Raw genomic sequence first — 14,277 nt, forward strand, 5'->3', positions numbered from 1 at the left:
GAATGAAAGATCTCATTATTCTTCGAACGCCAAATTCACCAGAGACCAGAAAAGAATATAAAGGAGCGCTATTTGCTATTATATAAGAACTAACTCATCAAATTCAATGGTTGACCGGAGATTCCCAAACTTGGCAAACTAGCTGGGCTTTTGGACAATCCTGAATGCAATGTCAAACCAATTCCTGACCTGAGAAACATCATGGACAGCTATCCATGTGCGAAATATCCCTCCTAAAATGAAATGTAGTAGTAGAAAGAGCCTCCCGAAGACATAGCCAGGCCAAGAATTTGTGCTTTTCTGAAATATATTGATGCCAAAGCCAAAGCCAATTCTCCCTATCCTCCCAACTAAACATCTTCTTACTGAGCCACAAATAATCACTACGAGCGTCATAAACCTTTGAAGCTGCATCAGTCCAACACCAACCGACCTCTGTACCAGCTTGAACATCCGGGTTGTAAGAGTTAATGGAGGTAAGCATCAAAGTGGTCCCTGAACTTATCCTCGAGGATCAAAGTAATCCCTGAACTTAAAAATTTGTCTAAATCATCCCTGAAGTTGATCTTCAGTACTCATAGTGGTCCTTTCGGTGAATTTCGTCCAGCTGGCGCAACCGGAAAGCTGACCTGGCGTCGTTGGTGACACGTTAGCAGCCCAAAACGACGTCGTTTGTGGGGTGGCGCCAAAAAGACATAAAACGTCGTCGTTTTATGCGAAAAAAAAACTCCCCTCCCTCAACGTTACACTAACGTCTCGTCTCCCACACTCAAACACACAAACACAACACAAAGCAGAGCTCTCTTCTTCTCCGTTACCCTCTTCATTGGTGCCAGAGCTATTGCAGTCACTGGAGCGTATTTCGGTGGAGAACCTAAGCTCCAAAGGATCGCCTTCATCATCTGCATCAGACAGAGAGTTGTGAAGACGGGTTTCTCTGATAAAGGTACGCAATAAAAGATTTAAATGTGTGGTGAAGCTCTGTTTTTTGAATTTTGTTGTTAATCTATTCTTCACAAGGGAAAAAAACGTTTTCTTGGAGTGTTTTGTATCGGAATGCATGATTCTGTTTTGGGGTATTGGCTAGGGTTTGATCAGGAGGAGGTTTCTTAGTGGTTAGGCTAACTAAGGGGGGTTTTGTTAAGACGGAAACTTGTTTTTTTTTTGTCCAAGGGTTTACTGCAGTTACAGTTTTAGTTATGGAGTTAGTAAGTTGGTAATGTGGTTGAATTTTAGGGAGGCTGATATAAGATTAAAATTTTTTAAATTGCAGATGGGTGATGATTTGATTATCATCCTATTTCACCATGGAGGATCATTCATCACAGATGTTGATGGAGGTGTGACTTACAATGGTGGAGATGTCTCTGAGTTACCAGGAGTTGATACAGACAAACTGGATGTCTTCTTTGTCCGAGATTACCACAAGGATCTTAGATATGACAAGGTCACTCAAACATGGTGGCTGGTTCCTAATAGGCCGTTGCAAAATGGTCTAAGGGCTTTAACAAATGACAAGGAGCTGTTGAAGATGTGATACCTTGGTCAGCAGAACAAGGGGGTTGTTCATGTTTACTATGAACATGGAGTCTCAGAACCTCTGTACATTGAGGAAGCAGAGGCAGTTTCATCTAAAGGGAAGGAGCTCTTGGTGATACAGGATTTGAATCCCACCCCAAACCCCACCACCAATGATAATGCCGAGCCAATTTCCACCACAGCAACATCTACTCCAACCTCTACACCAAATAACAGCACTATTCCCACTCAAAAACCAGACTCAACTACAAAGCTCCCACCTATTTCAATTACTGTTACTAAACCAGCAAAAAAAATACACCCCACCCCACTGCAATTCCTATGTCAAACCCCAATCCACCCCCCAAAAACAGTGACTCAACCCAGTAAAACCAAGCCGAAAAACCCACCCAAAAAAAGTCGCTACCTACTGAAATGCCTAAACCATGGTCGAAATCAAAAGAGACCAAGAAGTCTGCTGTACCAAGGAGAGGTCCTAGGAATGTAAAATCTGCAGCACCAAAACCATATGGAAGGAGGCCATTAACAAGAGCAGCTGCTAGTGGAACTAGTGTAAGACGTAACGGTAAAGGAAAACAGCCCCAAACAGAACATGTGGCATTGTCTAGCTCAGAGGATTCCTCAGATAGTGAAGCGAGTGATGGTTGTGAGGAGGATGAACCATATCGGCCTGATGGTGATTTAGTGTCTAGTGAGGAAGATGTGGGTGTGGAGAGATTAGCAGGAAAGAAAAAGACAAATGTGAAGGAGAGAACCAGGATAGCTAAGAAAATTTCTAAACAAAAGAGGGCTGTAATGGTTGAGGATGATGGTCCCGTGTGTGCTGACTCAGGCTCTGAGGATGATGCACGTTTTTTTGGACCAATTCCTAGGTTCGGGTCCATGGGAACATATGATGATGCCCAAGATGAAGGTTATGAGGAATCTGATGGTGGAGACTCATGGCACTCAGAAGAACTGAAGACTCCTCCAAACTCTGAGGATGAATTGGAGGAGGTTGATTCGGATGAGGTTTTTCCTGTGTTCAGAGATGGAGGTAGGTTTGGGGAGCTTAGGCTTGCTGTTGGAATGACATTTACTACAAAGATGGAGTTCAAAGAGGCTGTGCGTGAGTATTGTATACAGGAGGGTCGGAGGATTTGGTTTAAAAAGAATGATAATGTAAGGATGAGAGCAGTGTGTAAGGATGAGAACTGTGGATGGCTTGTCTATGCTGCTAACAACACTGAGAACAATTACTGGCAGATCAATACGCTTCGGTGACTGCAATAGCACTGGCGCCAGTGAAGAGGGTAACGGAGAAGAAGAGAGCTCTGCTTTGTGTTGTGTTTGTGTGTTTGAGTGTGGGAGACGAGACGTTAGTGTAACGTTGAGGGAGGGGAGTTTTTTTTCGCATAAAACGACGATGTTTTATGTCTTTTTGGCGCCACCCCACAAACGACGTCGTTTTGGGCTGCTAACGTGTCACCAACGACGCCAGGTCAGTTTTCAGGTTGTGCCAGCTGGACGAAATTCACCGGAAGGACCACTATGAGTACCGGAGATCAACTTCAGGGATGATTTAGACAAATTTTTAAGTTCAGGGATTACTTTGATCCTCGAAGATAAGTTCAGGACCACTTTGATGCTTACCTCGAGTTAATGTTGCTCTGCAGAGACTGATTCAAAAGAGAATAGATATTCTCAAGGTTCCACTGTCCAGATGACCAAAGGTCTAAGATCCGGAGATTTGAATCAGAAATGTGAATATAGTCCATCTCATGACACAGTCACCTCTCTCTTCTCCATTTAGAAAATCAAAAGTTCTGTTCCAAATCTCTAATGCACCAAATAAAACCTTCCTTTAAGATATCCCAAAGTTGACATATACTCTTCCAAACATAAGATCCTCTGCCTCGAGACCGACTGAAGCAATCATCCTTAGAGGAATGGTATTTTTCCGTCATAGTTGAACCTATAGCTTGTCAGGATGGTGAAAAAGTTATCAAACTAGCTTCCCAAGAAGAGAAATATTAGCACAAAAGGATCTCTAATTTTCAGACCCCCAAACTTCTTAGGGATAACCAACACCTTCCAGTTAACTAGATTCAGGCCTCTACCATCAGCCTGACCCTTCCATAGAAAGTTTGCATCATGGATTCTATCTTATAGTTATCCCTTTAGGGAAGAGAGATACATGCATGCAGTAAGTAGGAATCACAGCCACTACCAAATTGAGCAAACAGAGTCTGCCCCACCTTATTAAGCAATCTCCCTTTTCAGCTGGCTAGCCTTCCCCGAATCTTGTCCAGAACATTGTTGAAAGTTGCGCGTGTCACCCGAGAGTGATTAAGGTTCACCCCTAAATACTTGTCCAAGTTCTGGACGAATCTAATAGAGGACACTCCGATAAAAATCTCTTTCCTTGTCGCTGAAACCTTCCTGGAGCATAACGCTTTAGATTTTTCCACATTAACTTTCATTCCAGAGATTTTGCAAAAATTTTAAGTTTTCCAAAGCTACCATTACAATTTGACCATTAACCTAAACATCTTAATATAAACATAAAAAGTTTTTTTTTTATTTTATTTTTTCATTATATCTTTCTAATGAATAACTCGTTTAGAAATAATTAGAAGTAGAAAACGAAAACAAATAAATAGTAGACTTTAATTTTCTCATTCAATCCGTTGCTTATTGGTGTTTTAATTTTAGTATGAGTGAGAAGATTAATTCAAATTTGTAAATAAATACCTACGCAAACAAGTACTCTAATTAGTCCTTTTATAATCCAATAATGGTATATGAATATATAATCGTTTTTTTACAACTATTATATAACCAATATTTAAAAAGTTTTCATATTTCCATTAAAGATATAACCAATGCTATATGAAAACTTTTTTAAATATTAATTTTACAATAATGATCGTTCAAATTAAAAGGACCGTTCAATCATTCATTATTATTGTTTATAATCTGTATAGATAGATGCATGTATGCATAGATTAGTAGAAATCAAGAACACAGCTATACCAACTCGAATAATATAATATCATAAGAATGATTATAATTCTAGTATGTTTTCTCACGTAAATTTTTTTTTTGTCATAAAATCATTTTTTTAAAATTTAAATTAATTGAAGGACACACATAAATAGTTATAATATATCTGCAATAGTGAAATTTGAATATAATCAAATCTGTAAATAATTCTTTTTACGTCATTATAATAAGACGTTAGTAAGATTAAAAATAATAATTGCAAAAAAATCTAAAATGTGCCCAATAATATTGGCACAAGTAATAAAGGTTCTAAATATATTTTTAAAAACATATAATTAATTTTAAAATTTACTTCTTAAAAAAAATTAAATACATAAATATAATTGGACGAGACTAAAATATTTTAAATCGTGCATATATCAAAATTAAATGACTATATATGTGTGTAGAAATATTATGAGTAAGGATGGCGTAAAAGTTTTGAAGGCATATTGTTTTATGTGCATTGCTTGTTCTTGGTTTTCCCTCTTGCCACTTTTTGTATTCTGCAAAACTCCATAACTTGAGGTTCAATAAATTACAGTAAAAGTGACATTATTCTCTGTATATATATGTTTTTGGACATGTCCCTTGTAAGTTGCAATGAAAACGTAGGTAAAAATCCTGCAATTCTGAAAACACTCTTCTCTAACTTCCCTTTAAAGTGAGAATGGCGAATAAAATTCTCAAACTCATCAAATGCCTGCAAAGAAATTAATTAATCATGAGGAGCTGAAACTTAACCTTTCAATGTGTCTTAATTAGCCAATTTAGCTTGTCCCTTCCAACTCACCCATATGGTGGTTGTTTTTTTTTTTTTTTTTTGAAATTCTTGGTGATTGTTAGAGATATAATCATTAATGTTGTCTTCTCTCATCAGCTTAAACTTTTGGGATGAGTACTTTCATAATATAGTATCAGAGCTCTATGTCCGAAAGGTCAAAAATTCGATCATTGGTGAACCCCAAAAGTGAAAAAAATAGCATATATAAGGCAAATAAAAGAGAAAGAAAGGCTTATGCAAAATCAAACAAACCCAAAAAGAGGCTCTTCTTTGAGGAGTGTTAGAGATATAACTATTAATGTTGCCTTCTCTCATCAACTTAAATTTTTGGGATGAGTGCTTTCATAACCATCATCAATATTTTTTAGTAATTTTGGTCGGAATTGGACCAATATAAATACTAATTTATTTTTAACAAATAAATTTATTAATTTATGTCAATAAATTTTAAAAAATATAAAAATAAATTGTATTAATTTATGTGTGCAAATTTTACTAAATATAGATGCAATTATGTAAATCATGTGTTTTTTATATGCAAATTTTTATTAATATGGGTATAAATTATTACTGATAAAATACTGATCTAAAATAATAATATTTAGTGGTGATGTAGTATGATTATTTTTTTAAATGCATGGTTATTGTACTACAAGAAATACGCCAATAAACCTAAAGGCAAATCGACCAAATTTGTTTTGAAACATTTCATTATTTTAAAAAATATATGAAAAATAATTAAGACAAATTTCGATGTTTGTTAGATAACAAATAATTGCACATAATTCATTTGTTGTAAAAATCATTAAATTTTAATGATAAAAATATCTTATCTTTTAATTTTATTTATAGAAAACTTTATCAAAATTTCTATCTAATAATATTTAGCTATTTTTTTAACTAATACTATATATCATTTTTTCAAGAAAGCTAAATAATATTAATTAATATTTTTATTAATAATCCTATTAAATGAACGTGAGATAATAAGTATAAGAAATAAATATTTTTTTGGTGACTATAAGAAATAAATAATTTAAGAAGGCTACTTTTTTACGATAAATTTAATAATGTATCTAAAATTAGGGGTTCATTTAATTTTTTTGAAAAAAATATTATTTATTTTTATTTTCAATTTTTTTAGGATTTAAAAAAATTAAACAATATATTTTTTCTTTTACAAATTTTTAAAAAAATTATTGAAAAGAGAAAAAATTGAAATTATTCTCAAATTTTAAGATTATAGAATATAGTTTTTTCGAAATTTAAATAGATATTTCAAAATAGAAAGAGTATAGTATGTTAAATAAAAATTTTCTTTAAAGCAAGGAAAGCATAGATATATATTTTATTATATTGTAAACTATACTAAAGAGTATTCGGAAAAAAAAAACTAGACAAAAGAATAGATTTAAAAAAAGAAAATTTAGGGATTTTTTTTTTGGTGACTAGAAAATTTAGGGATTAACACTTTTATTAAAATATTACCATACTTAATCAACAAAAAAAAATAAATAATCTCATACCATTAAATATAATCTTATACCATTAAAAATATAAATATAAATAATAATTAATTAATAGCTACAAATCACAAAATCTACTAACCTCCTAACACTTCTCTCAAAAAAATTCTAAGCCCCTACAATCTAGGATAATAAATAATACGGTACGGTCTATTTACAAAAAGGAATTTCTAGAATTTGAACTTAACAACCTGATCACTCATCATCTAATAAAATTTATCCATCCAATTTTCAATATGCTAATTCTCTCCTAAAATAATTGTCTAAATTAGTCTTTAAAATTTTTAAATTAAATATTTTAATTTTAAAATTTTAAAATACATAAAATAATTTTTAATATTTATCTTTATCAAATAATATAATTTCTTTTCAACTTAATGTATTATTAGTTACTAATAATAACTCTGACATAAAATATTAATTTATATATGTAATCATTAAGTGTTTATATATATAGATTGAATAAATTATTTTTCAGAATAAAATATAAAATAATTCTCAAAAAATTTAAAAATCTAAAAATAATCTCTCAAAAATTATAAAATTTTTTAAAACAATGTCTTTAAATATTTTTAATTTTTTTTTAAAAATCAATGTCTTATAATAATTTTATTAATCAGAATAATAAAATACTCCAAAAAATATATAATAAATAAAAAATATAAATAACAATAAAAAATATATATTAAAAGATAATTTTATTTATTAATACTAAAATATCATAAAAAATAATATTATTTAACTTAATCATTAAACTATAATACTTACATCGAAGTGATGTAGGAATAATAATAATAATAATAATAATAATAATAATAATAATAATAATAATAATAATAATAATAATAATAATAATAACTAAATTTAATAAGTTATTGTATTATGAAGTTAAGGTCATTATTTATGTACCTAAATTTTTAAGATATTGACACTAAGTAAACATAAAAAAATATTTTTAAATTATTAAATAGTCTATTTTTTTAACATAATTGCTAATAGTGTAGTAGCATAAATAATTTTAACTGTAAGTCTATTTTATTCAACATTACAACCAATAAATTCTAAAACTTTTTCAAAATCATAAATAAAACACTTGGATTTGTCAAAGATATTCATTTTTTAAGTGTTGCAAAGTATTTTTTTAAAAGTAAAAGAGCTCAACACACTAAGGTGGAGCATACAGCATCAAACAACACAAAACAACAGGCAACTAACAAACTCCTAAACCAAGAAGACAAAAACCCCACGTCATCTCCGACATAGCCATCAACAACCCTAGGGATACACACATATCCACTCGTCGCAGCTAAGGATGGTCATTGTGAAATACCCGCCTATTTCGCTCCATCCAGATGTGCCAAATGACCGCACAGAAACACCTCAACCGCTGCTTTCGATCGTCTTTTCTTCGTAGCTCATCTATCCAACTTAAGAAATGGTCCTTCACTAATTCCGAAAAAGTCCAGTACCGGCCAAATACAGATATCCATGCACTCCACACCTGTCAAGCAAAATCACAGTAAAAAAACAAGTGATGAATCTACTCAACATCCTTATTACATAAAACACAGTTCTCAATAGATTAAAGCTTTATATTAAAATTTTGTAAATGATTCATATTATTGACCTTGTAGTTGATCAAAGCTTGCAAATTTGATCTCATAGATAACTTGGTTCTCAATGCATGCAAATTTTAAAATATTACCTTCATAAACATTTACATAAATATTTATTTTCAGTTGTTTTTGTGAAAAAAATTTATTTGAATATCTTAAAATAATTTAGCTCATTCTTTTTTTATCATTAAAGAATAATCTTGGAATTCAGTATCCATAAATTAAATTAAATTAAATTAATATATTACATAATAAAAGATACATATGGATTTATTTTCAAATTTTAACTTGATTATCTACTAAAATATAACTGTTTTAAAATTTTTAAAAATTTTAATTAGTGACTATTTTATATTTCACTTGAGGACTAATAATTTATTCAGTTCACACACATTAATACTTAACGATCATATATGTGAATTAGTATTCTACGTCAATAGTTATTGTTAGTGATTAAAAGATCAAATTAAATGAAGATTATATTGTCTAATAACAATAATTATTAATAACTGTTTTATATATTTTAAAATTTAAAGTATTAGAGAGTATCAAATTTTAAAAACACCAAAAATTAATTGATAATTACTCTAAAAGAAAAAATCATCATACTACTAATAATGTATTAAACGGTGCCAAATCTTGTGGTTTGGTATATATATATAGATATGAGCATATGATCATTTACATATGCATTTAATCTGTCCATGGCTCATGATTCGATCATAAGAAGAGCATCCCCCGTTGAGAGGCCCCCTTTATTTTCCACGTGCTTGGTCTAAATCCATTCAATATACAAAAATATTACGTGTATACTAAAATCGTTCTTTAAAATTAATCATAACATATTTTTGTATAAATATATAATTGAGAAAAAATAAATAAGTTTTTGACCTTTTATTCCGCAGACATTTTTATTTTTGACCATTGAAATTTATTTTTAAGTTCTTGACCTTCACAAAACTTGGACGGATTAATCCCTCCGTCTAAATGCCTCAATCAGAGACGGATTCATCCAAATTTTGTGAAGGTTAGGGACTTAAAAATATTTTTTAATGGTCAGAAACAAAAATATTCGTAGAGTAAAAGGTGAGGGATCTATTTATCTTTTTCTCTATATTTAAGAAAAAGACAAATAAATCTTTGACCTTTAATTTATTTTAAAATATATTTTATATTTTAATATATATTTTATAATAATAATTGATTTTAGTATACATGTAGCATAATAGTTCAAAATAATAATATAGATATACGTTTCTTTCTTCATCACACTTTTCCTTAGCTTCTCTCTATATATATATGCATGGAAATTCTAGTTGTTTTTTGCAATGAGAAATAATGAATATTATTATGAGCTTGTTGTTGTTCATTTTTGTGTATTTAATTTCCCCAATAATAATATGCGGTAGCATAGTACCCCTTGCACCTGCATTGTATTTATTTGGAGACTCCTTATTGGATAGTGGCAATAACAATTTTCTCCCAACTATTGCAAAAGCAAATTATTTGCCTTATGGTTCTAATTTTGCTATTGGTCCTACCGGAAGATTCACTAATGGAAGAACTGTTGCAGATTTTATAGGTGTTTTTTTTAGCACAATATTAAACAAATTAATTTCCGATAAATTAAAATGACAAATTATTTTATTATTTTGTTGTGAAATATTTTTTTATCTGGTGACTGATTATTTTTTAAACAAACATATAAATAAATACACACAAATATGTGGTTACTAATTTGATAATTAATTTTTTTATTCATAAAAAATTTTGGACATTCGTATTATTTTTTTTAAAAAAAGAGAATGGAAATAAAGAGTTTCTATTTTCTTAATTTGAGTTTTTGTTTTGATGATGATGATCAGCTGAATATCTTGGATTGCCATATCCTCCACCATACTTGAGCTTAAAAGGTGGAATATCATTATCTGGAATCAATTATGCATCCGGTTCTTGTGGAATTCTGCCAGAGACTGGTAATATACTTGTAAGTATATGCGACTGAATCTGATCTTCCTTCTAATTTTGATTTTATATCTGTGACCATATATTTTTACGTATTTTAATCACATGCTTGTTAATTCTTTTCATTCTTACTCTATATTAGTTATATTTAACTATGTTAAGTGTATATTAAAATTAGTTACTAATATAAAATATATGTTAAAATATAAAATATATTTAAAATAAATTAAATAATATAAATATTTATACATAAATATATAAATAATATACTATGACTTATTTTAATATATATGTATATGTCATTTTTGAGTTATATAATATGTTTATGTTAATCGAGAATATTGTTCATATGGCCAAACATGAATTTATAAGTGGAACAGCAACCGTGATACTATATAGCTAATTAATAATATATATATATATATATATATATATATATATATATATATATATATATATATATATATATATACTATTGAGTTATATATTAAAATTTTTTAATTTTACAATTTTGAATTAATCAAGTGATTTTATAAAATTTATATTATGTTTAACGATTTTATAATTTAAATTTTATTATAATTGTATGTATTTAATTTATTCTTTTGATTTTACGTAAAAATCTCAAAATTTTGACATTATTATATTGTCATTATCCAATGTCATAATTAGTTTCTATTGGTGACATATTAAGGTAGTTATGGCAAAACTTATTATTACTATTTTAGAGATATATAATTATCCACGTGTTTCATTTGATCAGTTTAATTTTTTGAAAAAAGTAATATCATGTTGGAACTTCAATGAGTGAAAGATTTAGAATTCGATCTTTGTTAAGCTTCAAAAGAAAAAAAATTAGTATAAGATAAAAATAAAAAAATATATATAAAAAAATTCACACAAATTTAAAGATATAACTATTTATGTATCTTTATTTTTATAACTTAAACTTTTAGAAGAAGTGATATTACGACACTAGTTCTTGGATATTACTAATCAAAAATGCTATATACACTGTCTGATTTTGTAGGGAAAATGTATAACTTTGAGTGAACAAATAAACTTATTTGAAAGGACAGTTGAGACAAATTTGGCTGAGAAGCTAAAAAACAGAAAAGAGGTATATGATCATTTATCAAAGTCTATATACTTAGTTGCTGTGGGGAGCAATGACTATATCAACAACTACCTTGCAACCAAGTATTATGACACTAGCAAGCTCTACCAGCCTCGCATCTTTGCTCAACTCCTCATTCACAAGCTCTCCGAACAATTTCAGGTTGAGTATCCGTGTATTTGGTTTGTATTTTTATTTTTTATTTTTATCTCTTATTTTTACTTTTTTTTTTAATTTAAAAAATAAAAAATATTAAAAATAAAAACGCAAACTAAATGCATCCTATGAAATTTTGTTTGGAATATTCTTTTAAAATATAAATAAAAGAAGTAGAAAAAAAAAGAATAAAAATAATTAGATCAGATAAAATGTTGTGTTCTGATTTCTTTTCTCCATTATCCTAAAATGATTATTGATGTCTCTCAAAGAATGAATAATTGGAGGTTGTTTCATTATTTTTGTTTTGTTAGGTGTTGTGTAATCTTCTTTTAGAGGAATGGACAATGATCAAATTAGATATGAAAGAAGAATTGATTACCTTTTAAAATTTTAGTATATTAAAATTTTCTACATCATTTTTACTTTACTTTGTGTTTATGATGATATTGGTTATTAAGAATATTTTCAAGACAATATATAGGTACTTTTTTCAATTATACTAGGTTTATATTAAGATCAATTACTAAAATTAGTTATCAGAATAGAATACATATTAAAATATAAAATGCACGTTAAAAATAAACTAAACTATATATATATTTGTATATAAATACACGATGGCTAATTTTAATGTATAAATAGTATATTTTTATATTTATTTTATTAGTTCTCAGGTAATTTCTTCCTAATTTTTCACAATTCTTTGATAATAAAATGTGGACTTTGTAAAGGTTACTTTATTGGAAAATCTTAAGTTTTTAAAAAAAAATATATATTGTAAAGGCTCCTAATTATATGAATGTATTAAAACTTCAAAATTTGAACTTTTCAAAATAGATTTTCTATATTAATTAATTAAGATCTTTGATGGTTAGCAAATCCCTAAAAATGTTAAGTATGTATATGTAGAGATTGTACAAGTTGGGAGCTAGGAAGATAGTGATGTTTGGAATTGGACCAATAGGGTGCACCCCACCAATCTCAAAAACACAATTACACAAAGGTGATTGCTTGGAGGAAACAAACCAAATTGTGTCATACTTCAATCAGAGGCTTCCTTCATTGCTAAGCAATCTCACATTCACTCTTCCACACTCCTCCTTTGTTCTTGGTCATGCCTATTCCATACTTGATGCATTCACAAATCCTTCCACTTATGGTAAATCAAACACATTATTTACTATTTAAAACTTGTACATTATGCAATTGTGTTATTTGCAGAATTTAATATTTAGAATTTTAATATTATATATATATATATATATATATATATATATATATATATATATATATATATATATATATATATATATATATGTCAGGTCCTATATATTTAATTTCAGGGTAATGTTAGGTAGACAAAAAATACAACTAAAACTTACTTTATTTAATATTTATTAATTGTCACAACAATTAATGAATGCTAAATAAAGCAAGTTATAGCTGTTTTTGGCTGATTTTCTTTGGTTACCAAATATTTTCGTTAATTTCATATGTATGGCATTTGAAAACAATTTACCTTAATTATCACCTCAAATTTGTTTTGATGTACAACATTGATTAAATAACTAAAAGTATTAACCATTAGAAATCACAATTATTAATGTCATTTTTTTTAAATTCATCCGTATAGTACTTGATCAACAAATTAATATTACATGACCAACAAAAATTATTATTTTTAATAATACCTGATTAAATTTAAATACTAAAAATTATCTTATAAATCCCAAATTCTAATAAAATATTGTCTTCTTAATATTTTCTATTACAAATTCAGAAAAAAAAACGAAACAAAAATCATATAAATGTTGCATATTTAATTTTGTGATTCTATTATAAAAATAAATTATTTTTTCCAGAATAATAAAAAATTATTTTGATAGAAACATTTAAATAAATAGAACCTTGTTTTAAGAAATTAATCCAAACTAGTACCACTATGTTGCAGGTCTAACGGATGCAAAAAGTCCATGTTGCAATGCTTGGGAAAATGGAACTGCAGCTTGTATCCCATTGACAAAACCATGCATGAACCCATTTGAACATTTCTTTTGGGATGGTTATCATCTTACAGAGGCAATGTATTCTTACATAGCTTCTGCATGTCTAAATGGTAATAAGGTCTGTACACCACTCAATATTCAAGAGCTTGTCAAATTGTAACTTAATTGTGAGAGATATCATGTACTTTAATTTCTCTTATCCTTAATAATGTTTAATTTTTATGATATAAATTAAATAAATATTTAATTATTCTGTTAGATTCTATATTATTAAATTTATAATTAAGTCTTTATTTTTAAAACATATGTAGTTATATCCTGCATTATATATTATTTTGTAATTAGATTTTTTTAATGTTTAACGTTATAAAAAATATTAAAAAATATACTTTTATTATTATACTTTTTTTTTTATAGTTCCAAGCAGTCACTATCCTTCAATATGAGTATTAAAGAATATTTTTTAATTAAGAATACTCTATTAAATTAAATCCTTTTTGAATGATAAAGATGTAATTGTAAAATTATATATGATGCAGGG

General features: G+C 28.5%; 1 protein-coding gene across 1 annotated transcript; it reads left to right on the forward strand.

Moving 5' to 3' along the window:
- Positions 1 to 9,812: 9,812 nt before the first annotated feature.
- LOC112784175 (GDSL esterase/lipase 7) lies at positions 9,813 to 13,994 on the forward strand. Its single transcript, XM_025827294.2, has 5 exons — positions 9,813 to 10,071; positions 10,355 to 10,476; positions 11,485 to 11,733; positions 12,640 to 12,889; positions 13,682 to 13,994. The coding sequence occupies exons 1-5, from the start codon at positions 9,828 to 9,830 to the stop codon at positions 13,894 to 13,896; spliced, it is 1,080 nt and encodes a 359-aa protein (XP_025683079.1). The 5' UTR covers positions 9,813 to 9,827; the 3' UTR covers positions 13,897 to 13,994.
- The last annotated feature ends 283 nt before the right edge of the window (positions 13,995 to 14,277 follow it).

Source organism: Arachis hypogaea, chromosome 20 (assembly GCF_003086295.3).
Source record: "Arachis hypogaea cultivar Tifrunner chromosome 20, arahy.Tifrunner.gnm2.J5K5, whole genome shotgun sequence".
Taxonomy (NCBI): Eukaryota; Viridiplantae; Streptophyta; class Magnoliopsida; order Fabales; family Fabaceae; genus Arachis; species Arachis hypogaea.